The sequence below is a fragment of the Strix uralensis genome, chromosome 25 (genome assembly GCF_047716275.1).
Source record: "Strix uralensis isolate ZFMK-TIS-50842 chromosome 25, bStrUra1, whole genome shotgun sequence".
NCBI classification, from domain to species: Eukaryota; Metazoa; Chordata; class Aves; order Strigiformes; family Strigidae; genus Strix; species Strix uralensis.
Window position 1 is genome coordinate 6,049,341 of NC_133996.1, and position 24,338 is coordinate 6,073,678.

The 24,338-nt window shown below is 62.7% G+C and overlaps 4 protein-coding genes across 12 annotated transcripts in view; 3 read left to right on the forward strand and 1 right to left on the reverse strand.

Moving 5' to 3' along the window:
• The first annotated feature begins 512 nt into the window (after window positions 1–512).
• Window positions 513–4,886, forward strand: EIF3I (eukaryotic translation initiation factor 3 subunit I). Its single transcript, XM_074894573.1, has 11 exons — window positions 513–571; window positions 770–862; window positions 1,012–1,099; window positions 1,695–1,760; window positions 2,136–2,285; window positions 2,393–2,520; window positions 2,803–2,913; window positions 3,330–3,419; window positions 3,768–3,841; window positions 4,031–4,123; window positions 4,452–4,886. Exons 1-11 carry the CDS (start codon window positions 569–571, stop codon window positions 4,531–4,533), a joined length of 978 nt encoding a protein of 325 aa, XP_074750674.1. The 5' UTR covers window positions 513–568; the 3' UTR covers window positions 4,534–4,886.
• Window positions 4,887–5,138: 252 nt separating this feature from the next.
• The window catches only part of LOC141954749 (myotubularin-related protein 9-like), a 188,370-nt gene continuing 169,170 nt past the window's right edge, over window positions 5,139–24,338 (reverse strand). Inside the window, exons 1-12 of one of the 6 annotated variants that reach the window (XM_074894569.1) lie at window positions 10,463–10,847; window positions 9,390–9,650; window positions 9,130–9,189; window positions 8,745–8,853; window positions 7,910–8,035; window positions 7,591–7,764; window positions 7,228–7,445; window positions 6,934–7,095; window positions 6,708–6,849; window positions 6,385–6,605; window positions 6,111–6,262; window positions 5,139–5,975 (exon numbers count right to left, since the gene is read on the reverse strand). In XM_074894569.1, coding sequence (XP_074750670.1) covers window positions 5,812–5,975; window positions 6,111–6,262; window positions 6,385–6,605; window positions 6,708–6,849; window positions 6,934–7,095; window positions 7,228–7,445; window positions 7,591–7,764; window positions 7,910–8,035; window positions 8,745–8,853; window positions 9,130–9,189; window positions 9,390–9,586 — 1,725 coding nt within the window. In that variant the 5' untranslated portion in view covers window positions 9,587–9,650; window positions 10,463–10,847 and the 3' untranslated portion in view covers window positions 5,139–5,811. Of the gene's footprint in view, window positions 5,976–6,110; window positions 6,263–6,384; window positions 6,606–6,707; window positions 6,850–6,933; window positions 7,096–7,227; window positions 7,446–7,590; window positions 7,765–7,909; window positions 8,036–8,744; window positions 8,854–9,129; window positions 9,190–9,389; window positions 9,651–9,759; window positions 10,429–10,462; window positions 10,848–24,338 lie in introns of those variants that run through there. The other 5 variants (XM_074894566.1, XM_074894570.1, XM_074894571.1 and 2 more) reach the window with 5 other exon arrangements.
• On the forward strand, window positions 11,047–13,322 carry FAM167B (family with sequence similarity 167 member B). The gene is made up of 2 exons (XM_074894256.1): window positions 11,047–12,126; window positions 12,741–13,322. The coding sequence occupies exons 1-2, from the start codon at window positions 11,830–11,832 to the stop codon at window positions 13,002–13,004; spliced, it is 561 nt and encodes a 186-aa protein (XP_074750357.1). The 5' UTR covers window positions 11,047–11,829; the 3' UTR covers window positions 13,005–13,322.
• Window positions 14,794–24,068, forward strand: LCK (LCK proto-oncogene, Src family tyrosine kinase). 4 transcript variants are annotated; one of them, XM_074894359.1, is made up of 14 exons: window positions 14,815–15,064; window positions 17,274–17,349; window positions 18,163–18,269; window positions 18,395–18,476; window positions 18,561–18,651; window positions 18,787–18,885; window positions 19,016–19,119; window positions 19,232–19,381; window positions 20,258–20,410; window positions 21,446–21,625; window positions 22,030–22,106; window positions 22,220–22,373; window positions 22,907–23,038; window positions 23,361–24,068. In XM_074894359.1, exons 1-14 carry the CDS (start codon window positions 14,852–14,854, stop codon window positions 23,561–23,563), a joined length of 1,821 nt encoding a protein of 606 aa, XP_074750460.1. In that variant the 5' UTR covers window positions 14,815–14,851; the 3' UTR covers window positions 23,564–24,068. The 4 variants fall into 4 exon arrangements, with proteins under 4 accessions (XP_074750459.1, XP_074750460.1, XP_074750461.1 ...); XM_074894358.1 differs by having other exon boundaries at window positions 14,794–15,064; window positions 18,395–18,651; XM_074894361.1 differs by having other exon boundaries at window positions 15,003–15,064; window positions 15,622–17,349; window positions 18,395–18,651.

Below are 24,338 nucleotides of genomic sequence, written 5' to 3' on the forward strand. Positions count from 1 at the left end.
CAGGGACAGCCTTCACCAGCCCAGCTCGCTGCTGTCTCCCATCGTGAAGGAACCCACCCTGGCCCTGCTGCCGCATCCCCCTCTGGGAAGGCCCCTCACAGGGCCCGGCCCGCGGCCACACTCCCTCAAGGAAAGCATCAGAGCCAGCCGAGCCCGTGGTCACACTCCCCCCCGCCCAGGGAATGCCCCACCGCAGCCCCGGCCGCCTGTGGCCATGTTCTCCCTTCAGGGAAGGCCTCACAGCCAAACCCCCGGCCACATCCCCCTCAGGGTAGGCCCCACAGGAGCCGCGCCACGGCCCCGTCCCACTCTCAGAAAAGGCCCCCCCGGGGCCCAGCCTGCCGCCACATCCCCCCTCAGGGAAAGCCCCACAGGGATCCAGACGGTGGCTATTTCCCTTCCCGAGGGAAAGCCCCGTTCCGGGCAGACCCTTTCCCGCCCGGGAGCGGCCTCCCCTCAGCCCCGGAAGCTCACCCACGGGCGCCATAGCGACGGTGACGTATTTCCGCCGCGCGTGCCCTCTGACCCGGAAGCGATCGCGCGTGCCTCTCGCCTCAGCGCTGCCGCCATGGTGAGAGCGGGGCCGGGCCGGGGGTAGTGGCCGGTGGTCGGGCGGCGCAGGGCCCCCGGGCCGGGGCTCCTGGGCCCCGGGGGAGTGGAGGGAGGTGACACTGCCGCCCCCCAACTCCTCCGTGGCCCAGGAGCCCCGGTCCGGGGGCTGAGGCCGTGCCTCGCCTGAGGCATTAAATGACGTCTCCGCCCTTCGCAGAAGCCGATCCTGCTGCAGGGCCATGAGCGCTCCATCACGCAGATCAAGTACAACCGGGAGGGAGACCTGCTCTTCACCGTGGCCAAAGATCCCGTGAGTGCGGCGAGCCCTGCCCGCCACCCCCCTCCCCGCCCTTCCCCGGGTGCAAACCAGCCCCCACCGGGATAATTGAACGGCTCTTCATCAGTCCCGTTAATTAGTCCGTTTGGTAAGAGGGGTGCTTGGTTATTTTCTTCTCGCAGATTGTCAACGTGTGGTATTCAGTGAATGGAGAGAGGCTCGGCACCTACAACGGCCACACAGGAGCCGTCTGGTGCGTGGATGCAGACTGTATCCTTTGATCGCAGAAACCAGTTTGTCTGTCCCGTATATTTTCTTTACAGTGATTCACTTGAGCTGATTGCTCCCAACTGCTGCACTGTTTCCTCTTGAAGAGGAGCACAGGGGAGATACAGTGTGTTTAACTCTTCTGCTGTCTTTCCCTTACTCCATTTTTTGGGTATTTTTCTTTCTGGGCTGTTGTTTGAAGTAACATGTGCCGTGTTGCCCCGTCTGCTCTTGTTTGTGCATCGTTGCTTTTGCTGTGGTGGCCCTGGGAGCTCAGGGAAGGTGTCTTGAGTTGCACAAGGTCTTCCGTCTCCTATGTGGGCAGCAGGTAGTGGAGACAGAAATGTGCAAAGGTTGTGTTAATGCAAGAGCTGGAGCCTTTCTCTTTAACATTTCAAGAGGAAAGTTGTGGGGTTTGTAATGGGAGCACTCAGACTGCGTGTCTGTCTGTACTGGAGTATTGCCGGTCTTGGAATGGATGTTGCCCAATCTCTGTGTGATACAGCTTTTTAATCTTGTGCATAAATATTCTCTGGGTACCTAGAGAGTAGCTTTTTGGGGCTGAAAACATGCTGGTATTCCCTAACTGGTGACCTAGGGGACACGCGACATGTGCTCACCGGCTCTGCGGATAACAGCTGTCGGCTCTGGGACTGTGAAACAGGTAAAACTCTTCTCTCCCCACATAGCTGCGTTTGAGTCACAGCTCTGTCCTGACGTGAAGTCTGCTAAGCCTGGAGGACGTGGTGGCAGCATAATGTGCTTGTTTGCCCCTCTGAAAGAGGTTTGAATCTGAACTCGGGCTGCTGGAGGGGAGGGTTTCTGTATGTGCCTGGTTTCTAGTGAATATTTAGTGAATTTACTCACTCTACCACCCAAGTAGTCAAAACATTTGGCTAGACCTTGCAGCTCACCAAACTTTCTTGTCAGCTACACCTGATGCTTTCATCCTCCCTCTGACCCTGCTGTTCAGCTGCTCGTTTTCATTAATCTTGCAGTAAAATATCCAGTGAAGTGACGGTTTCTGCTCTGTGTTCAGGAAAGCAGCTCGCCCTGGTGAAGACCAGCTCAGCGGTGAGGACGTGTGGCTTCGACTTTGGAGGAAACATCATCATGTTTTCCACGGACAAGCAGATGGGATATCAGTGTTTTGTGAGCTTCTTTGACCTCCGGGACCCCAGCCAGATCGGTGAGGAATCTGGGCCAGCGCCTGCACCAGGGAATAAGGGGAAGCGTTGAGCGCTGGAGCCGGTGCCACTGTGTCTGTCTATCTGTCTCCTTCCTTCCTTCCTGCAGAGAACAACGAGCCTTACATGAAAATCCCCTGCAGTGACTCTAAAATCACTAGTGCTGTGTGGGGCCCTCTGGGAGAGTTCATCATCGCAGGACATGAGAGCGGAGAGCTGAACCAGTTCAGTGCCAAGGTCAGTCTGATAAAGAACAGCATCTCCCTCAGGCAGCAGTGCCTGTGGGAGGATATTGCAGCATTCCTGTTATGATCATGGGACAGAGTATGGGCTTTTTGGCTCAAACCAGCACCCTCATGGGAGGATAGTTAAAATACGCAGCTCCCTTGAGCAAGGCTGATGTGCCAGCATCAGCCCTGCTGCTGACAGCGACATTTCCTAAATTATTTTTAACAAGGAGGTTGCATGTACACTCACTTCACTTGCCAGCATGCTGAAACTGCCTTCTTTACCCTTCAGTCAGGGGAGCAGCTTTCAAACATCAAGGAACACACCAAGCAAATCAACGATATTCAGACCTCCAGGGACATGACCATGTTCATCACTGCCTCCAAGGACAACACAGCCAAGGTGAGGCCTCCCATTGGAAATGCAGCAGACTGTTAATATTTGCTTGCCAGGACCTCTGCTCAGAGCCGTGGCTATCGCAGAGGTTTGCTCCTTAGAAATTTGAGTAAGTGGAAAGTCAAAGCTTAGTGGGAAAGCTCAGTGAGAAAGCAGAGGTGCCACCACGTTAAATTAGAGGCCAGGCATTGAAAACACCATTGCCAAAATATGTGTAGTTTGCTATCTCTGGAGGGTGGTAGAGGTGAGATTTACCTTGGGCCAGTATTTTGGGATTCTGGGGGAATGTTTTTGAGATTTGGGTGCCCATGAGCAACTGTAGGGCGAACATCTGCCCAGGTGAGGCCTAGCAGCTAGACTTGTGTGAGTTAATTGTGCTGGCAGCCCTCTTGCAGAATAACTCTCTCCCTTTTGCCTCCTAGCTATTTGATTGCACGACACTTGAGCATCTGAAGACATTCCGGACGGAGCGACCGGTGAACTCTGCTGCACTCTCCCCCATTTTTGATCACGTAAGAATGAGTTTGCTCATTGTAACGGTCTTACTGTGACCCCGCGTTGTCCCAGGTAGCTGGAAGGCAGAGTGTCACCAGTCCACCTAAAAAACGACTGCGGGGCGGGTCTGGGGAACTTTACTGCAGCCTGGTGCAGGGAACGTGGCTTTGTGTCCTCAGATCTTCAAATGAGTGTGTCTGGGAGGTGGGAACTTCTCCGGGGCTGGAGTCAGGCCTGTTCATGAGTTTGTGGGACCTGCTGGGTTAGGAGGAGGATTCCCCAAGGCTTGACTATTTCCTCTCCCTGCTGCTGCGGAGCGTGTGGTGTAAGCAGCACTGAAGTGTTGTGGCTTCTCTCCTTTGCAGGTCGTGCTCGGTGGTGGGCAGGAGGCCATGGATGTGACCACGACCTCCACCAGGATTGGCAAATTTGAGGCCAGGTTGGTCCTTTTCCTCTGGCAGGGCTGAGCCCTTACCGGGAGGACTCCTGACAGCCCAGGGATGCCCTTCCCAGAGCAGTGTTGGAGGAGTCTTTAAACTTGCAGAGATTTTTTTGAGGAAACCCTGACTGTGTCCCTAACCAGGCTCCTGACTTCTTGTGATAATTTAAATCTTCTTCCTTCTCTCAGATTCTTCCACTTGGCTTTTGAAGAAGAGTTTGGCAGAGTGAAGGGTCACTTTGGTCCGATAAATAGCGTTGCTTTTCACCCCGACGGGAAGAGGTGAGGATCTCTGTGCGTCTTGCAGCGTGCCCCAGTCAAGCCTAGTGCCCCTTGGTTCGGGTATGGCTGGGCTCAAGGAGCTCTGCAGTGGGAACAGAGCCAGCACCTTCCTTAATTCTCCCATCCCAGCCCTGCTGCCTCCTGCCAGGCTGGCCGGGGGGTTCACTTATGTGCTGCTGCACATTTTAGCTGCGTCACTGATACTTTTTTTTTCCTCTTGTGACTCCTTTAGTAGTTTCTGGAGGGGGTTGTGAGAACTGTTTGGTATAAACCTAGAGGCAGTGAGCTCCTGACAATATTGGTGACTTTTGTCTTTCCTCCTGTACAGTTACAGCAGCGGGGGTGAGGATGGCTACGTTCGCATCCACTACTTCGATCCCCAGTACTTTGAGTTTGAATTTGAAGCTTAAACGAAGACTTCCTCTCCTTTTTCCTCCTCCAACCCATTGCCCAGTCCATCGGCTCCTGCGTAGAACTGTTGTAAGGCCTGAAGTTAGTCTGCTCCACAGGAGGCAGCGGGAAGCGGTTAGCAGCAAATTCAGGGGTTTTGTGAAGGTGGGGAACTAGAAATCCAACCTCCTCAAAAAGGCAAGACTGGCTTTCACAGGGAGTAGAGTGAAGGCAAGGAGGGGAGTTGGGTTGGCTGCCTGCCCGCCCCTGGCAACGTGAGCTTCCTACCCCGCTGGGCATATTTATGTATGGGGGGAGAAAAAAATATCATCAGGAAATAAATAGAAATCTTTTATAAACACAAGGAAAAGCACCGCTGTGGGGTTGGGTGGTTTTTTTTTTTTTTCATTCTGCAACAAAATTATCCTGAGTGCTTTGCTTTGTTGGCCATGCCTGGCTCCCACCCCTGGGCAGCCAACACTGCTGTGGCTCCTGGGGCCTCTGTCCACCCCGGGTTAACCCTTTCCTGGGGAGGAGCAGCAGCTCTGCTTCAGGTCTGGCCCTGAACAGGCTGGAAGCGCAGCAGCCAGTCATTGTTTTCCAGATGACACACACACACACCCAGTTCTGGTGCTTTTTGTTTATTTGCTGGACTGACCCTGAGCCAACTTTCCTCATGGAAGAGTTATTTCCTGCACTAGGACGCTTGTGTTGCAAATCCTCATCCTTCCAGCCCTCTCGCCTGTGTCTGTCTGTCTGGAGGGGTGGTTTCTATCTCTTTCCTTCCTCAAAACTGGGTTCAAGGGCAGATTTCCTGGGCTGGCTCCCAGGTGGGAGCGACTGATGCAACGCTTAAACTGCAGCCAGCGTGCCCTTAGTGGAGAGGGTGTTGAGGTTTTAGTGTGTTCTGCTGCTTAGTTTTCCCTGTGCCAGGCACGCCGCGGCAGGAGCTGCCAGGGGGCGGGGGGGGGCCGATTGCTGCTGGGCACATCGACCTCCCGCTGCGCTTCTGCTCCGCCGACGGTCCAGGTATGAGCGCTGGGGAGGAGAGCGGGAGCGGGGCTGCTCCTGCCCCTATGTAAGAGCAGAAAAGCAGGCGTGGGCTGCGAGAGAGAGCGCTTTACTGAAACAAGCTCAGTCTGCCCAGCCCCCAGGCTGCGAAAGGGGGGCTGTGCCCCCCTCCCAGAGCTGTCCTCCGGCTCCGTGGGGCCTGTGTCCTGCACAGCGCTTCCCACGGCAAAGCTGCAGCGTCGCCTTGGCCTGGCAGCCTGCAGGGACCAAATTCCCTACGCTGCCATTCATCTTCCGTTCTCCGGCCGGGCAGTGGGGTCAGAGAGGGACCGGCTCAGCCTGTTCCCTGCGCTGTCCTTGACGGGGGGCTCGTTGCCCTCTACTAACTGCTGGATCTCTGCCCAGGCCTCATCCAGGTACTGGGATGAACGGATCCAGCGGAAGAATAAACCTAGGAGAGAAGGGGCTGTGTCTTGTTTCAGCCCTGCCGTAGCCCTGTCAAGAGAGGGAAAAGCAGAGCAGCTTTCCCTCCCCCAGCCCAGCTCAGAGCTGAGGCTGGGCCTGAAGAGCACAGGACCCAGCTTACCTTGCCAGAGCTGGATGCTTTGGGGCTCGACCGAGGGCCAGATAACCAGGGCGTTGGGCAAGTAGAGAGGGTTCAGGTACTTCTTCCTCTCCCCAGGCTGGTTCAGCCAGGCCCAGAGGGAGTGCGTGTTCTCCTTCACTTTACACAGGCACCTACGGGAGAGTCAAGATGCGTTTCAGTCCCTGCCAGGGATTGTGGGGCCGAGTTTGACCCAAGCTGTGACCAGGAGGGCAGCAGGAAGGCAGGGGCAGCCCCCCCCCCCTCCTCCACTTGCCTCTCCTTCTCGTTGTTGCAGAGGAAGGTGCCATAGGCGGAGGTGTAGGCGTTGTCAAAGAGGGTGAGGAGGAGGCGCTCGCCGAACTCCAGGGAGAAGGGGAACTGCCGGCTCAGCTGCCACACGCAGTCGAGGAAGAGGAGGAAAAGGGGCGCCTCCTGCTTCAGCCGGGCGTGGGAGTAGGCAGAGCGGGCGCAGCGGAGGTGGAAGGGGTGACCAGCCTGTGGGGACCCCCCCCAGGGGGAATCATGGGGGTGAAGGGGAGCGGGGGGGTTGCCCAGCCAGGCTGGGATCCCCGTTGCCCTCACCACTGCCGCTCTCACCTCGATCCACTCCCGCTCCAGCAGCCCCTGGAAACCTGCCAGCGTGCGGCAGGACGGGTCCAGGATCACCTGGGCCAGCGCTGTCACCAGCAGCGTCGTGTCCGTCCCCTCCGCCCCGTGCACCAGCACGTTGGCCTCCTCCCTGCGGGTGATCCCAGGGTGATGCCTGAGGTTTGGGAAGGCGTTGAAAGGAGCGGGGGGAAGCGGGGCATCAGCCTCCCCTTACCTGTCCATGCACTGTGCAGCCAGGCAGGCCGTGCTCAGGGCCGCCTTGACGTGGCTGAGCCAGCGGCAGCTCTCCAGCCGGTTCAGCCACCGGTCCATGTTGATCGTGGTGTCGTTGCAGGCGTCCACCAGCTTAATAAAACTCTCCTGCAGCGGGCGGCCTCTGGGGGGGGCGGGAAAAGCAGCGTCAGGCGCTTGGTGAATTTTTCAGAGGGGGCTGGAATCCCCGTGCTGTTGGCAGGGTAGGGTGATCACCCGTGTCATGAGAGCGCCAGGCCTCAGCACAGCCCCTCACCTCTCCAGGGGCCGGTGCAGCCTCCTCCACTGTGGGTAGGAGGATTTGGGCTCCGTGCCCCCCCCTGTCATCCGCGCCTGCTTCGCCGCCTGGGCCGACCGCGTGTCGATGATAAAGCCCCGTTCCCCCTCATCCAGGACCGTTCCCAGCAGCATCTCGTCCTCACGGCAGCGCTTTCGGTTGGGGCCCGTCAGCGGCTGGCTGCTGCGGAGCATCGCCTGCGGGGTGAGGGACGGCGGGCAGCCAGAGCTGGGGGGCTCCGGGGGATCCCCACAGGATGGGGGGGGCTTCGAGCCACCTTCGCCCGAGGGCTGGCAGGGGCGGGAGAGGGGAGAGGGGGCAGGACAGGGCGATGGGACTCACGGTGCCGTTCTTGGGGTGGTAGTAGCTGAGGACGGGAAATCGCCCGCCCTGCCGGAAACGGGCAGCCTTCCGCAAAGCGTCATCGTCCACCGCCGCCGGCACGATGACGGTGGGAGGGTACGTGGGGCAGGTGGTGAAATCCCGGTTCACGTCGCTCAGCCGCCACTGGCTCGTCTGGGGGAGACGCGGGGTTGGGGGGGGGCTGCCTCAGGGGCCTCCCTGGCAGCGTGAGCCCCGGCAGGTGGCCCAGCATGGGTCGGGGGGAGTCGCTTTCACCCCCCCCAACTAGCCCCGCTGGGTCTCTCCCTTCCAGGCTCACCTGCGAGGCGATCTGTTGGAAGTACTGCTGGAGGGGGAAAAGGTGCCATCCTTCCTCGAGCTTCAGGCTCTGGGGTCTGTAGAAGAACGGGTACATCATCATCACGGAGTCCACCGAGGAGAGGGCCTGGAGCGGGAGCAAAGGGGGAGCTGGTCACGGGTGAGGTGGCTGTGAAAGTCTGGTGAGGGCTCTGGAGCACAGGTCTGATGGGGAGCGGCTGAGGGAACTGGGGGGGTTTAGTCTGGAGAAGAGGAGGCTGAGGGGAGACCTCATGGCCCTCTGCAACTCCCTGAAAGGAGGGTGCAGAGAGGGGGGATGAGTCTCTTGAGCCAGGGAACCAGCGGCAGGCCAAGAGGGAATGGCCTCAAGCTGCGCCAGGGCAGGGTCAGACTGGCTCTTAGGAAGGATTTCTTTGCAGAAGGGGTTGTTGGGCGTTGGAATGGGCTGCCCAGGGCAGGGGGGGAGTCCCCATCCCTGGAGGGGTTGAAGAGTCGGGTTGACCCAGCGCTGAGGGATCTGGTGGAGTTGGGAACGGTCAGGGTGAGGTTCATGGTTGGGCTGGAGGAGCTTCAAGGGCTTTTCCAACTGAGATGATTCTGGGATTTCTGTGTCCCCAGGGCTCTGCCAACCCCTTTCCCCTGTCCCAGCTGCCAGCGAGGGCTGGGCAGGCGGGTGCTGCCCCACAGGTACCTGGTGCCAATGCTGCCCAGGAGCGGAGTGTTTACCCCCGTTGGTGACAGCCCGAGAGCAAACACTGCAGGCGGCCGCTTTCTCCTGCCAACCTTTGCACCCTGGCGTGGCTCGGGCCGGGCTCTCTGCCCGCCCAGCACCTCACCTCGATGGAGCTGGCGATGTTGAGACACTCCTCCATGCCTGGGATCTCCAGCTGCAGCACCTTCAGGTCTTTGCACCGGAGCGTGATGGTGCCGGAGGAGTTGGCGAGCCTGGGGGGGGGGCCAGGAGGAGGGTCAGGCCTGGCTGTAGGTCCGTGCATGCAGACAGACACACAGACAGACACGGGACAGCGCTGAGCTGCCCTTTCCCCCCTCTCCGGGAGAGCTGAGTGGGGCAAAGCAGGAGGGCTGTGCTGGTGTGGGTGCCGAATCGCTGGCTCTCAGCTGGCACCGCCGGGATTTCCACCATCACCACCGCGGTGGTTCGCACAAAGCCGGGCACTGCTGGGCGGGTTAGCAGAGCCAAGAGAGCGTTAAAAGCCAAACCTGGTGTCTCGCGGGGAGCCGTTAGTCCGGGGGGGCTGGTACCAGCCTAAATTCTGCACTCTGAGGCATGGAGGAGAAGAGGAGGTCAATGCCTGGCACCGCGACCATCCCCCGGTGTGGGCCATGGGGAAGAGGAGGGCCGAGGCGCGGGGGGCAGCGCCGTGGGGCGGCCGTGCTCTGCGGCGGGGGATCTCCTCCAGCTAAGGCAGGGGTGACGCCGCTAGAAGGGAGCGCGGGGCCGGCCGTGGGGAGAAACCCACCTCTTCTCCACGGCGTCCACGTTGCGGATGAGCAGCCAGAGCTCCACGGTGCCGGCCTGGCCGTCCCCCCCGGGGCAGGAGGAGAGGAGCAGGTGGTGGCTGGTGATGCACAGGGTGCCCTTCACCGCCGGCAGCCCCGCGCACGACAGCAGCACGTTCTCCACCGTCGCCGTCTTGATCAGCTCTGAGAACTCCATGGCGGTGCCGGCAGGAGCCCCTTCTGCCAGGCGCAGGGACCTGCCGCCGGCGGCTGCCGCGGGGCTGGAGGGAGAAAGGGGAAATCCTGCAGCGGCACGGCCCAGCCTGGAAACCCGCTCTTCCCTCTGCGTCACGCTGGGGCCTGTGGCCTCACCCCCCTCTTCGTGTTTACATTGTCACCTAGAGCATATGGAGCTTCCTCGCTGCCACAGGCAGGGGAGGGTGACGTTTCCTCCCCCAGCACCGCTGTCGTTGCAGATGGGGAAACTGAGGCACAGGGTGCTGAGCTGGCTCCAGGCTTCCCGGCAGCACCCAGAGCCCAGGGGAGGTCCCGCGGCTGCGCTGCAGCGGGGGGAATTTTTGGGTGGCTGGTGACAAATGCAGCTGCTGCCTCGCCGGGAGCAGCTCTGGGGCCTGCGGCGGGGCCTGACGTGCTGGGGCTGTAACGGGGCTGCACCGGCCGCTGCCAGAGCCCCCGCGCCAGCCTGAGCCCCGCGCCCACGGCCACCCACGGGCTCTGCCTGCTCCCACAGCCACCCACGGGCTCTGCCTGCACCCACAGCCACCCACGGGCTCTGCCTGCACCCACGGCCACCCACGGGCTCTGCCTGCACCCACGGCCACCCACGGGCTCTGCCTGCACCCACGGCCACCCGCGGGCTCTGCCTGCACCCACAGCCACCCGTGGGCTCTGCCTGCACCCACAGCCACCCGCGGGCTCTGCCTGCAACCACAGCCACCCGCGAGCTCCACCTGCACCTACAGCCACCCGCAGGCCCGGGGATGGAGCAGAAGCTGCTGCCAAGTACCCTGGGTGAGGAGGAGGAGGGTGAGCAGTGGGCAGCGCTGCCTGACCCGGCCACCCCTGTGCTTACCTGCTCAGGCTCAGCTGCAGGCAGGGACCTCGGGGTGCAAGTGGAGGATCTCGGGGTGCAAGCAGGGGACTGTGGGGTGCAAGCGGGGGACCTCAGAGTGCAAACAGGGAACTGCTGGGCATAAGCCAGGGACCTCAGCGTGCAAGCAGGGATCTTGGGGTGCAAGCAGGGGACCTTGGGGTGCAAGTAAGAATCTCAGGGTGCAAGCGGGAGACTGTGGGGCGCACCAGGGATCCCGGGGTGCAAGCGGGGGACCCCAGAGTGCGAACAGGGAGCTGTTGGGGGCAAGCGGGGGAGCTCGGGGTGCAAGAGGGGGGGCTCAGGGTGCAAGCAGGGAGGCGGGCGATGCCCCGCACAGCCCTGCCATGCCGGCGGGGACGGCGGCTCCGCGCAGGGCTCCGCGCCCGGCGGATGTCGGGTTTAAGGTGGCCCGGCCCCGGGGCGGCTCCGCCGGTGGGCAGCGGGTGTCGGGGCTCCGCTCCCCGGGGGTGGGATCCCGGGGCGGGGGGGGGGTGGGTGGGGGGTATGTGTGTGTGTGTGTGTGTGTGTGTGTGCACCGCGTGGGGTGCGAGAGCAAGAGAAAACGCTTGGGCCCGCGGGAAGGGACACGCGAGGGGACACGGGGGCTGGCTTCTTGGGGGCGACTCGGGGCGGGGGGGGGACTGTCCCCGGGGCAGGCGGTGCCTGTGGGGTGCAGCCGAGACCCGTAACCCACCGCCGCGGCTCCCGGACCCGCCCCGGGCAGCGCTTGCACCGCCGGGGGGGGGGGTGAGGGCAGCGGATCTGACCCGGTTCCACCTTAACGGCCCGGCTGGGATGCGGGACCCCAGCTGCCCCCCCCCGGCTCCTCGCCCAGTCCCTCACCCCCCCGCAGCCCCCCCCCGGTTTCTTTTTCCTTCCTTGGGCTTTTTTTTGCCCCGGCCGGGTGCGGGAGGGCGGCTGCGCCCGCGGATAAATCATCCCCGCTCCTCCTTGCCAGTAGGTCCCGGGGAAGGCTTCCTCCGGGGAAGAGGGAGTCTCCTCCCAACCGGAGACAACAATGCTAAAAAAGAAAAGAAAAGGAAAAAAAAAAAACCAAAAAAAGCCCAAACCGTCACCGAACAAACAAAAAAAACCCCCTCCTTTGCACTCCTCTGGATAAGGAAAGTTCCTGCCCGTTGGAATTGTCCTCGGTGCCCCCAACCTTTATTGTTCTGAGGGTGAATAAATAACCGGGACGTGGGTGCAGTTGTGGGGAGAGGGTGGGTGCCAGTGCTCAGGGTGCTCCTCACTCTGTAGGTGCAGCGGGGCAGAGACTCCGTTTGCGCGGGGGCTTTGAGGGGGGAGAGGTCACCCACGGGTTTTAGGGGGCTCTGGCGGGTGTCACCATGCCCTTTGGTGAGCTGAAGTTCAAGGAGCTGGGCGAGGAGGAGCCCACCTGGGAGGAGGAGAGCCTGGACAGCGTGAAGGCGCTGACGGCCAAGCTGAAGCTGCAGACGCGGAGACCTTCCTACCTGGAGTGGGAAGCCCGGGTGAGGGGGCAGCCCTGGCGCAGCCGGACCCCCGGGGGGGCACGGGGGGCAGAGCAGGGCCCTGGGCACCCCGAGGATGAGGAGGAGTGGGATGGTGGCGTCTGTGGCTTCGCCACCGTGGAGGCGGCTCTGGAGTGGCTCAGGATGGAGCTGGTGAGTAGCTGCTGGTGGGATGGGGGGCACGAGGGGTGGGCAGGGGCTGGGCCCCAAGGCAGGGACGGGGCCTCGGGGTTTCTCCGCACAAGGGGAGCGTTTGCAGCCCGACCTCCCGCAGCAGCGACGGGACGTGCTGGGCTCAGGGTGCTCCAGCCGTAGCACAGGGCTTTGCTCCTTTGCCCAGCACGGCCGGTGTACGTGGATTTTTTGCAAGGCCGCGTGTGGCTCTGCAGTGCCACAGCTCTGCCCGTGTCCCCCGCGCAGCGCCGGGGGTCACAGCTCTGTCAGGGTCTGCACTTGTCACCCCCTCCTGCCTGCGCACGGCTGCGGTGGGCTTCCTTGGTGTGGCACAGCCGTGGTGGCTTTCCTGGGGTGGCACAGGCAGCAACAACCACGTGGCTACAAGCCCACCCGAGCTGACCCCGTGCCGTCACCCCGCTGCAGGGCCTCGTGCCGACTCCGGGACTGTGTGCGCGGGCTCTGCGCTGATCCCGGCGCCACGTCTGCGCGTGGTCCCTGCTGGATTTGTGCCCTGCCCCAGCGTTGCTGCTTCCCCAGTGGCCGGTCCTGCTGTGGCCCTCACACCCGTCCTGTCCCCCTCCCCGGTGCAGCGGGAGATGCAGGCTGTGGACCAGCGCCTGGCGCAGCAGCTGATGCGCCTGCGGGCGCAGCTGCACCGGCTGAAGGTGGAGCAGGCCTGCCACCAGCACAAGGAGATGCTGGACGACGCTACCTTCGGCCTCGAGGGCTGTGAGGAAGACTCGGACCTGCTCTGCAACATCCCACCCAAGGCCGCCTTCCTGCTCTCCATGCCGCTCAAGCACATCGGTGTCACCCGCATGAACATCAACTCCCGACGGTTCTCCCTCTGCTGAGAGCAGTGGGACCCCTCAGAGTGCTTAGTACTGAGCCCGGACTGGAGCCTCGTGGGCACCCATGGGTGCATCCAGACCTGGTAGGGCTCAAGGGTCCTTCCCAAAATGCTCTGGGGACTGGGGAGCTCCCTCGGGGCGGGCAGTGCTGAGCCCTGGTGCTGCCAGCCCTGCCCTGGGGACAACGCCGTGCCACCATCCCCATTGGGCACAGGGTGTTTTGGGGCACCCAGTGCCCTGTCCCTAAGAATGGTGGGGTCAACCACAGTGGAAAATATGGGGAGCAGCCCCTTGAGGAGGAATAAAAGGAGGTGAAGGTGAGAGCTGATGCTTTTTTCCTGTTTTTACATGCACCCAGCCTCCAGATGTGGCTCCCGGCCCTTCGCTGTGGGGGACCTGGGGGTGGCAGAGGGGACCATGCTGCCATCGCCCCTTCCCCGGCCACACCCCAGGGCTCTGGCTTGCAGGGTGGGTGGCTTCTCAGGGGTTTCTGCTGCAGGATGGTGCTGTGCCAGAGACGGTGTCTTTGCTTCTGGTTGCCAGCCCCTTCCCGGATGCCCCTGGCAGCGGGTGGGTGCTTGGGCTGCATCGTTGCAGGAAATGCTCGTCACCAAACCAGCTGTGAACAGAGGGGTTGTTTTTGAGGCTTGAGGCCAGGAGGTGCTGGGGGCTGTGCTCGGGGTTTGGCAGCCCCCACACCCCCATCCTGACCCATCTCCGACCCCCTGCAGCACTGCACGGGGAGCAGGAGGGATCCTGGGGGTAGTGCCAGCCAGCGTTGGCAACGTTGCCGTCACCAGAGGGGTTTGCTTTTGGCTTTTTCCCTTCCTCCATTAACACCAAACCCTTTACAAAAGAAGTTGCCGCTTGGGGATGAAATTTTCACAGACCGTTTTTAGCAAGCAGTGCTGGGGAAGAAGTGGGGTGACCCAGGCAAGCTGTGGCATGACCCAGGGATAATCTGGGGGGCTGCTTCTCCTTCCCAGGGTAGCAGCAGGACACGGGGAGACCCCGACGTGCACTCCGAGGCTGTGGCACGCCCCAGGGCCTGGCAGTGCTCCCCATCACCCACCCTTTGCCTGGGGCACCCGTGGTGTTGGTGAGCACAACAGAATGGGGCTGCACAGCTGCCCCTGGGAAATGTCCCTGCCAGGGTGGATGCTGCGTCCGGTGCTGCTGCTGCGGTGCCCCCCAAGTTGCCGCAGCCCCCCCTCGACACAGCTGGGCTTCCTGCCTGTGCCGCCGCAGAGCAGCCAGCAGGTACCTGCGGCTTCATGTTTGATCACTAAAGCCAAGACAATAGCGTTGTGGTTGCTCTGCTCTGAGCTGTCTCCAAAAACACGGGGCTGGCAGCCTGGCTGGGGCACAACGTGTCCCCTTGGCTTCAACTCCTCTCACTGGTGGCTCTTGGGGTGCCAGGGTCTGGGGTGACCCGGTGGTGATGGCCAAAGTAGGAGCTGTAGGTGCAGGATGAGTCCCACAAGCTGTGTAGGGTCCGACGGGGTCAGGGGAGCAGGTGCATGGCACTGTCAACCTGCCCTCCGAGCACCGGAGAGGGGACAGCACCGGGGAGCGGGGGGCTCAGCTAACCAGGACAACCCAGGCAGGGGGTGACAATCCCCTGCCCATCGCTGGCCCCTTGCAGCGCATCTCCCAGCCCATGGGACCCCATTCCCCCACTGACCGAGGGGCTCAGCATCCCTTTGTCCACCCAGTTCCCTTGGGATCGGTGGCCGGGGACAGCCAGAGGAGGGACCCTCCATGCTGGGGATGGCAGGAAGCCATCGGGGTTTGTCACTAGCTCTTGCGGTTGTGCGCGAGCTGCGAACCAGCTTCTCTAGAGTTTGCTCATGAGGCAGGAAACCAGGGCAGGAGGTGAGCGAGAGCGAGTGGCAGCGGCGGGGAGCGCGCGCGCCCGCGGGTGGGGGGCTCGTCTCTGCTCCCCAGAGGGTCGCCGCGCTCCTGCCGGGGATGGAGAGGACGTGAGTGGGGACGACGCCTTCGCTCTTGCTGCTGGGCCATGGGAGTCTGAGAGTGGCTGGTCCTCCCCTCGCTGCCAACAGGTAACAGGGACCTGGGGGTGAGAGGGTTTGCGCCCTCCAGACAGGAGCTGGGGACCACCCGGGTGCCTGCGGAGGGTGGGGGGTCCTGTTGCAATCTCCGAGGTTGCCCCTTGGAGGGATGAAAATGGGGGTTGGGGCTCATCGCTGCGGGGAGATGTGAGCGCTGGTGCCCAGGTGAGGGATGGGGGGAGCAGGGCTGTGCTCCCCATTCCTCTGTGGCCTCCCAGTTGGGGTGAAAGCCGCAGTCTTGATGCCCTCTGCCCGCCCCGGGGGGCCTGCCCAGGGTGGGAGCGCCAGCCCCCTCACAGGGCTCTCCCCAAGTCCCCATTTCTGGGGCGAAGTGGGAGTTTTGTCCCCAAGGCCAAGGTCTCGCCTGCCCAGCTGTGGGCAAGAGCAGCTTAAGGACAGGCAGCGAATTCGTGCCAGTCCGTTGGGGTCCGCTGCCCAGTTTGGGGGTTCAGACACTGAGGTACGCCTGGTTTCGGTGCTGTCTCAGTGCAAACACCTCCCTGCTACGATGGCAGCTTTGGGGCCACAGTCCTTTGCGTCTCTGCAAGGCTGACCAACTGTCCAGCTGGGTCACAGCTGGCCTGGGGACATCCGGGACACCGCGGTGAGCCTTGAAGAGCATCAGGGACAGGGTCAGCCCAGCCTTCAGCCCTCCTCACGCCCGCCCACGCTTGTGAACAAGCCAACCGGACCTGGCCGAAGAAGCGTTTGCGGAAGGGCCAGCACGGGGCAGCTCCTCCGGCAAGAGCCGAGGGGTCTGGACACGCTCCCGAGCAAAACTGGGGAAAGGCACATAAATGGCCGTGCGAGGACGTGCGTGCACACCCGCAGACACCTCCCCCAGGGACACGGCGAGGCACGGGGCAGAGGCGCCTACACATCCCTCTCAGGCAGCCTCTTCGCACGAGAAATTCGGTTGCACAGATGCAGTCACAAAACCTGACTTCAAACACCCCGTTTCACCGGCGTGGCCCTCACGCTGCGCAGGTGAAACGGCTGCTCAGTGGAAATTACACTGTGGCTTGAGTACACAAGAAAAAAAAGGCACAATAGCAGCACCTCCCTCCCCACCCCGGCTTTGTGCAGGGAGGAAAAAACACCTTGTGGCACGGCTTGCTGTTGGTAAAGACATTTGAAAGGCTGCGGGCAGGTCTGGGGGAGCTGGGGGCTTCTCCTCTGCAGGACCAGGGTTGTGCTTGGGGCTGGGTATCAGTTTTGCTGCTGCCTGGGCATCACAGGGGCCTTGTCTGCTCCTGCGGTGTGGCCGAACCCCTTTTTGGGTGCTAAAGTGTGTTCCCAAATTAGCGTCACCAGAAGCTGAAGGCACCAGGGTGTTTTTTAGCGTTTGAGGCCCCAAAGCAGCATTGCACGGCATGGAGGGGCTCGCTCGTCTGCCCTCTCCTCCCCAAAATTGCCTGTCACTGGCTCCTGTTGGCTGTCATGGTGGTGGGCACCCTGAGGTGGCACCGTGGGGACAGCCCCCGTGTCCTCGCCGTGGACGCCAAAGCAGCCATGCGGCCCCTGTCCCCGAGGGAGGGGCTCCTGGTCTACAAAACCAGCCCTTGGCAGCACAGGTTGGGGGGGTTCTGGCTGGCAGCAGGTGCTGGTGGCACCGGGGGCTGGCGGCACCCTGGGGACCCTGCACCCTCCCTGGGCACCCGCTGTGAGGCTCTTCCCTCTGTCCCCAGTGCCCACAGGGGGACACACACTCAAATGAAGCCCCCCGCGGCCGTACCCTCTTTGGCAGCACGGAGGGAGGTGGATTTATGTGTGCTTGTGAAAACGCAGTCGTGCAATGGCTCCTGGTAGGAAACCAGGGAGAAAACTGCGCTGGCAGTGCCAACGGCCCCTAGAAAAGCAGCTCCCAGGGCTCAGCGGCTTGCTGGGGACCCGTCTCACTCGGGCACAGCGAGGACGGAGACCCTCGCAGCTGCACCGCCTCGCTGCCAGATAAAAGCTCCCGCTCGGCGTTTGCAAAAGCAGTCGTGGATTTTGGGTGCTGGGGGTAGAGACACCTGGGTTGGCTCTCGGCGGCGCAGGGCTCCCAGCCCTGCCGTTGGCACCCAGCGCCTGTGGAAACCGCGTCGGGGCCCCCAGAGAGTCCCCAGAGTTTCTGGGCAGAGCTTTGGGGGCCAGGTCTTGGTGGAGATAAATCCCAGCGGTGTGGGCGTGGGGGATTCTGCAGAAGAGCTTTTTCCAGGGCCGTGGGCCGCCATTTCCACATGACGCAGTGCCGGGGCTCCCGGCTCCGTGCCACGCTCAGCTTCTGCAGGAAGGTGAGAGCTGCTGCCCCGGGTGGTTTGCAGAGCCCACACGACACTCGTGACATCGGTGCCAGGCTGCCCCGCTGCCCACGCCGCGCTGCCGGGGACCCTACGGGGCAGCCCCGCGCCGGTGTCACCGTGGCTGATGCTTGAGGTTGGGGGGTTCTTGATGTTTCAGGGTGAGCTGCTGAGGATGAGGGGGCTCCAGGGGAGGGATGGGGTTTAAAGGACAATCCCTGGTGCAGGAGAAACAGGAGCAGAGTGATGGGGTCGAATGCACGGGGGGGGGAGGCTGAGAGCCCCGCGGGAGAAGGAAATCCCAGGCGATGCAGCATGGGTGGGGGAGTGCTCCCATCCACATCTCACCCCAGGAGCTGCTTTTAGGGCCGGGGAGGTGCCTGGTCCAGCCAAACCTTGTGCTGCAGGGCCGTGCATTAATTACTAATGGAATATTCATAATTAGATCATTATCTAGATGGAGAACATAGGGATCAGCCCAAGGGCTGCACGGTGGGAAGGAGCTGGTGAAGGAGGCAACGCCAGGCTGTGCTGGTGGGAAAAGGGAGCCTCAGGCTGGGGACTGATTGCCTTCAGTGTTTTTAATTAACAAAGCCAGAACAAAATTAGGAGGAAATATGGCCAGTGACAGAGAGTTGGGATGTCCCCAGCTCAGCTGACGACCTGGGGAGTGCGCGGGATGGACCATGTGATGTGGGAAGCCAGACTGAGGGATGCAGGGATGGGCATGAGTTGGAGCAGGGGGAGAGGCAAGGCTGGGGCTGGGGGTGCGAGGGTTTCCCTCCCTGCCTCTCGCCCCCCCGGCAGCCACCATGGGCTGCTGCTGCAGCTCGGACTATGACGAGGACTGGATCGAGAACATCGACATTTGTGAGCACTGCAATTACCCCATCGAGCCCGACAGCAAGCGGCAGGTGAGGAGGGGGCGAGCGGGCCCCTCGTCCTGGTGGCCAAATGCCTCCAGAGGTGGCCGTGGGCTGGCCGAGCCCTGGGGAGGTGAGGGCTCACCGTGCTCCCTGTGCTCCTTTTCCCCTCGCAGAGGCTGATCCGCAGCGGCTCCGAGGTGCAAGACCCCTTGGTGTCCTACGAGGCCACATCTCCGCCATGCTCCCCCCTGCAAGGTAAGGTCCAGCCGTGGCAGGGGGAGGCTGTGGACACCCCCCCAGTTGGCTGCTGCCACCCTGCCCCTCCGCTTGTCCTCCCAGATAAGCTGGTGGTGGCCCTGTACAACTACGAGCCCAAGCATGATGGGGACCTGGGGCTGCAGAAGGGCGAGAAGCTTCGCATCCTGGAAGAGTGAGAGAACACCGAGGGCGTCCCAGCACCCGCACGATCCCGCAGCTCCCTGGGCGGCATTCCCGGTGCTGCCTGGGGGGTCTGTGCGGGGTCCCAGCAGCCGGGGAGGGGTCTCATCTCGCTGTGTACTTGCAGGAGCGGGGAGTGGTGGAAGGCGCAGTCGCTCACCACCGGCCAGGAGGGTTTGATCCCCTACAACTTCGTGGCCATGGTGAACAGCCTGGAGCCCGAGCCGTGAGTAGGGCTTGAGTAGGAGCCGTGTGCTGGCAGAGGGGGAAGGAGCCAGGAGCATCCCCCAAAGTGCCGCTGGGTGAAGGTGGCCTGACCGCCCCCCACCAGTCCTAACCCTGCTCTGTGTCCCCAGGTGGTTCTTCAAAAACATCAGCCGCAAGGATGCGGAGAGGCAGCTCCTGGCGTCGGGCAACACGCACGGCTCCTTCCTCATCCGGGAGAGCGAGACCTCCAAAGGTACCGTCCCGCAGGTCCCACTGGCACCTCCTGCCACGGGCACCGGGAGAGGCGCTGGGAAGCAGGGGAGGAGTGCTGGGGTCCCGTACACACACCGTGCCTGTCCCCCCAGGCTCCTACTCGCTGTCGGTGAGGGACTTCGACCAGAACCAGGGCGAGACGGTGAAGCACTACAAGATCCGCAACATGGACAACGGGGGGTACTACATCTCCCCCCGCGTCACCTTCAACGGCTTGCATGAGCTGGTCGAGCATTACACACGTACGTGCTGGCCGGGGGCTGGTCCTGCCTGCAGGCAGGGGATGGGATGGGATGGGATGGGATGGGATGGGATGGGATGGGATGGGGATGGGGATGGGATGGGATGGGATGGGATGGGATGGGAGGGGAGGGGAGGGGAGGGGAGGGGATGGGATGGGATGGGGTGGGGTGGGATGGGATGGGGTGGGGTGGGATGGGGACAGGACGGGACGGGATGGGATGGGATGGGATGGGATGGGATGGGATGGGATGGGATGGGATGGGAGGGGAGGGGAGGGGAGGGGAGGGGATGGGATGGGATGGGGTGGGGTGGGATGGGATGGGGTGGGGTGGGAAGGGATGGGGATGGGATGGGACGGGATGGGAGGGGAGGGGATGGGATGGGATGGGATGGGATGGGATGGGATGGGGTGGGGTGGGATGGGGACAGGACGGGACAGGACGGGATGGGATGGGATGGGATGGGATGGGATGGGATGGGATGGGATGGGATGGGGTGGGAAGGGATGGGGATGGGATGGGGACAGGACAGGATGGGACGGGACGGGACGGGACGGGATGGGATGGGATGGGATGGGATGGGATGGGATGGGATGGGGTGGGGTGGGATGGGATGGGATGGGGATGGGGATGGGATGGGGACAGGACGGGACGGGACGGGACGGGATGGGATGGGATGGGATGGGATGGGGACGGGACAGGACGGGATGGGATGGGATGGGATGGGATGGGATGGGATGGGATGGGATGGGATGGGATGGGATGGGATGAGCAGGACATGCTGTTACTCATGCCCCAGCAAAGTCATCAGCTTGTGCTGGTGCCCTGTGCCCTCTGCCTGCGTTGACAGTGGCTCTGCCTCCCCCCGTGCCACAGGCAGCTCTGATGGGCTGTGCACCCGCCTCGGCAAGCCCTGCCGGACCCAGAAGCCACAGAAGCCGTGGTGGCAGGACGAGTGGGAGGTGCCACGGGAGTCGCTGAAGCTGGTGGAGAAGCTGGGAGCGGGGCAGTTTGGAGAAGTCTGGATGGGTGAGTCAGGGTGAAACTGGGGTGCTTCCTCCTGGATGAGGGCACCGGTGTGGGCAGCGTCAGCCGGGCCCCGCAGCATCCTCAGCCAGGGTCTCGCATGGAGCAGCCAGCACAGCCTCAAGTGTGGGACTTCGGTTTTTCTACAAAGGCCCTGAAAGAAGGGAGAAACCCAGCAGCTAGAGCAGCCTGGGGGCAGCTCTGGTTTACCCAGAGCAGCCCAAGTTTCCCCTTTCTCCCATCCCTGCCCACCCAGACCCCTGCACTGCTGCCGGGTGCTGCCGGGTGGCTGTGCTGGTGCAGGCATGCACGCACAGGGGCTGCACCGTGTTCTCCTCGAGCTGGGCTCTGCTCACCGTGAGAACAGCCGCCAGCTTTGTCGTGGGGCCTGCGAGCACCGTGCGTGGCCCCACACGGAAATGACCCTTGTTGTGGCTGTCACTGCGTCGCTGGGGGCTCGGAGGCAGCATGGAGCCTCAAGCGTGCTGTGACCCAGCCACAAAAGCACCTCCTGCTCCCCGGGTGCCGCGGTGGGGAAGGCACTGGGGCTGCCCCGCTCCCCTCCGTGCCACCCCACATGTCCCTGCCGTCGCTCCCACGGGCGCTGGCTGACCTGCAAAGTCCCCTCTGGGTACCCAACAGGAGCCAGGCTTCGGCATCGCTGCCTGGCTCCCCCAGCCGCCCCTCCTGCCCAAAGCTCAGCAATCAACAGCTTCCTTTCCTTCTGTGGTTGAAAGCCACAGGTAAAAGCATCTGCCTGCTGTGTTAAAACACGGTTACAGATTTTTGTCCAGGAGGTGGCCAGCACAGAGCTGTGATCATGCCCAAAAGTCCCCCAGCCCTGCTGCAACAGTCCTCCAGGGCATGAAGTCCTCTGCCCGTCTTCACCCAACCTTCACAATCTCCGACATCTCTTGCTCCTGCAGCCTCGGGTTGGGACGCTCTAGATCCACAGCGTAGCCCCCACACTCGCCTCCTTGGCTGGCACCGCTATTGCCGTGCCCGGTGATGGGGTCCCTCTCCCCCATCTCTCCGCAGGCTTCTACAACGGCCACACTAAGGTGGCCATCAAAAACCTGAAGCAGGGCAGCATGTCACCCAGCGCCTTCCTGGCAGAGGCCAACCTCATGAAGAACCTGCAGCACCCGCGGCTGGTGCGGCTCTACGCCGTGGTGACGAAGGAGCCCATCTACATCATCACAGAGTACATGGAGAAGGGTGAGGGCGCCTGGGTGCTGCCCACCATGGGTGGGGGCGCCTGGGGCTGTGAAGAGTCATGGTCCTTCAGCTCCAGGCTGTTCCTGTCCAGCAGCCAGTGCTGGCTTTTATTTTTTGAGCTGCTTTTAGCACCTTTTCCCCCACTGCGCTCTGCCTTTGCATCACGGCTCACCCACCAGCTGGGAGCTTGGGGGTCGGCCCTGGCAGGGGGGAAAAGGACTTTGCAGGCAGGATGGTCTCCTGCCCATCCGCTCCTGCTCGCCTTTCTGGGGGGCTGCCCAGTTCGGTGTGGGGGACAGTGCCCTGGTGACCCCACCACCACAACGCCCAGCCCCAACAGATGCCGGGAGCGGGGGGAAGGCAGCGTGCCTGCCTGCTGCTGAGACCTGCTGCTTTCATTGCAGGCAGCCTCGTGGACTTCCTCAAGACCTCGGAAGGAGTCAAGCTCAGCATCAACAAACTGCTGGATATGGCTGCGCAGGTGAGGGGGGACGGAGCCGCGGGGCTGCTGGCCGGGAGAGCTCTGCCGGGGCTGGAGCTGGGGCTGCCCTGCTCGGGGTGGTGGCTATTAATTGCAATTACTCCGAACCACAGATCGCCGAGGGCATGGCCTTCATCGAAGCCAAGAACTACATCCACCGCGACCTGCGGGCCGCCAACATCCTCGTGTCGGACACCCTGTGCTGCAAAATTGCCGACTTCGGGCTGGCCCGCCTCATCGAGGACAACGAGTACACAGCTCGCGAGGGTGCGTCCCCCGCCATCTCGGCCCCTCACGTGCCCCCACCGAGCCCTGCTCTTGGGGTGCACACAGCTCGGGGTCACAGGAGGAGGCAATCCCCCCACACCCCGTCCTCTTCTTCCGGGGGTCCCCGCGGTGCCCCGAGAGCTGCAGGATGGCGTGAAGCCCTGGGAGGGGGGAGTAGGTGGGGGATGCAGAGGTCCTTTTTCCCCCTCCATCTCTCTCCCCCTCAGCTGGAGGGGGACTGCAGGACCCCGCATACCCGCCTGACCCTGCTTTTGGTGGGGTGACAGCCCTATCTGGTGGCTACTGCGGGAACAGACATGCTGGCCCGCTGCAGGCATGCCAGCCCATGGTCGGGGGGGTCTGTAGCCAGCCAAGCAGCAGCTGGGGGGTGCTGGCTGCCACCAAACCCAGCTGTCCCCAGGTGTATGGCAGGGACAGAGGCTGACTTGGGGTTGTCACATCCGGTTAAACAGAGACGGATGTTTCCAGCTCAGCTGTAACGTTTTATTTTCCCCCCTCCTGCTGTTTTTCAGGGGCTAAATTCCCCATTAAGTGGACGGCACCGGAGGCTATTAATTATGGGACGTTCACGATCAAGTCTGATGTCTGGTCATTCGGCATCCTGCTCACAGAGATTGTCACCTACGGCCGGATCCCATATCCAGGTCAGGATTTCCCGGCAGCTGCGTGGCAGAAGGACTCGCACACGCACGCAAGCGCACACCCACGAGCATGTGCATGCACTCCCGCACGCACACACGCTCCCGAGCCGCCCCATCTGGCTCCTTTCCCTGCCAGCCCGCGATGGTTTCGACCGCTTCCCCATGCATGTGGCTAGCCACGGCCCCAAGGCCACCGGGGCTTTCAGAGGTGGTGGGGAGGGGGAGGGAAGCTTTCCCGTGGGATTTGTAAATGTAGGGAGCTGCCTGCGACGTGGGGAGGGGGGGGGGTGACCTCAATTCAGTGCTGTGCGCGTTGTCCTCGCAGGGATGACCAACCCCGAGGTGATACAGAACCTGGAGCGCGGTTACCGCATGCCGCAGCCGGACAACTGCCCGCAGGAGCTGTACGAACTGATGACGCAGTGCTGGAAGGAGAGGCCCGAGGAACGTCCCACCTTCGAGTACATGAAGAGCGTGCTGGAGGACTTCTTCACCGCCACCGAGGGCCAGTACCAGCAGCAGCCGTGAGGAGCCCAGCAGCGGTTGGGGTGCCCTCACCTTGGGGTGCTGGGGGGAGCTCCCCCTTGCACCAAGTCCCCACAGACTCCACACACGTCGCCTCGGGGCTTTGGGTGAACCTGCCTGAACCTCAGCAGTAAAGATTTGAAGTGCTTCAAATCCTCGGAGCGGCGGATTTCACCTCCCCCCCACAGAAGGCGATGGATGGCCAAAGCCGACAAGTGACTCTAAAGAGCGGAGGGCTGGAGCGCGGGGGGGCTCCGGTAGAGCCGTGTGGGGCCCGGTGGGTGCCCCCCACACTGTCCCTGCGCTTGCCTGGGGGCAAACGCAGCCGCCAGCCCCACGGGAGGCTGCCCAGGGCCCACGCCAGCCTGGGCCTCGCCTCCTCCTTCCCCCCAGTGACAGCGGGTACCCCCCAAGCGATGGCCGCCCCAGCCCTGGGCTGTGGGATGCTTTTTCTCCCCCCACGGCGTCTGCAGGGTCACGTTTTGGGGAAATAAAAGGCCTTTGCAGCGGCGGTGGCCGTGAGGCCTCCATGTGGGCTCCGGGGTGGCCAGGCCGCCATGGGGCAAGTGGGGTGATGCCCTCAGGGGAGGGACCCCACCCAGCCACCCCACCCCGGGGTGCTCACACCGACCCCTGCCTGCGTGAGACCCCCATGGCCCCGGGGTGGGACAAGCTGAGCGCTGCTGGCGGCTCTACCGTCACCCCCCCCCAACCCCGGGATGGTTCAGCCCCCCCGACCCCCCGCGAATGGTTCCGCCCCGCCCACCCGGACCCTCGC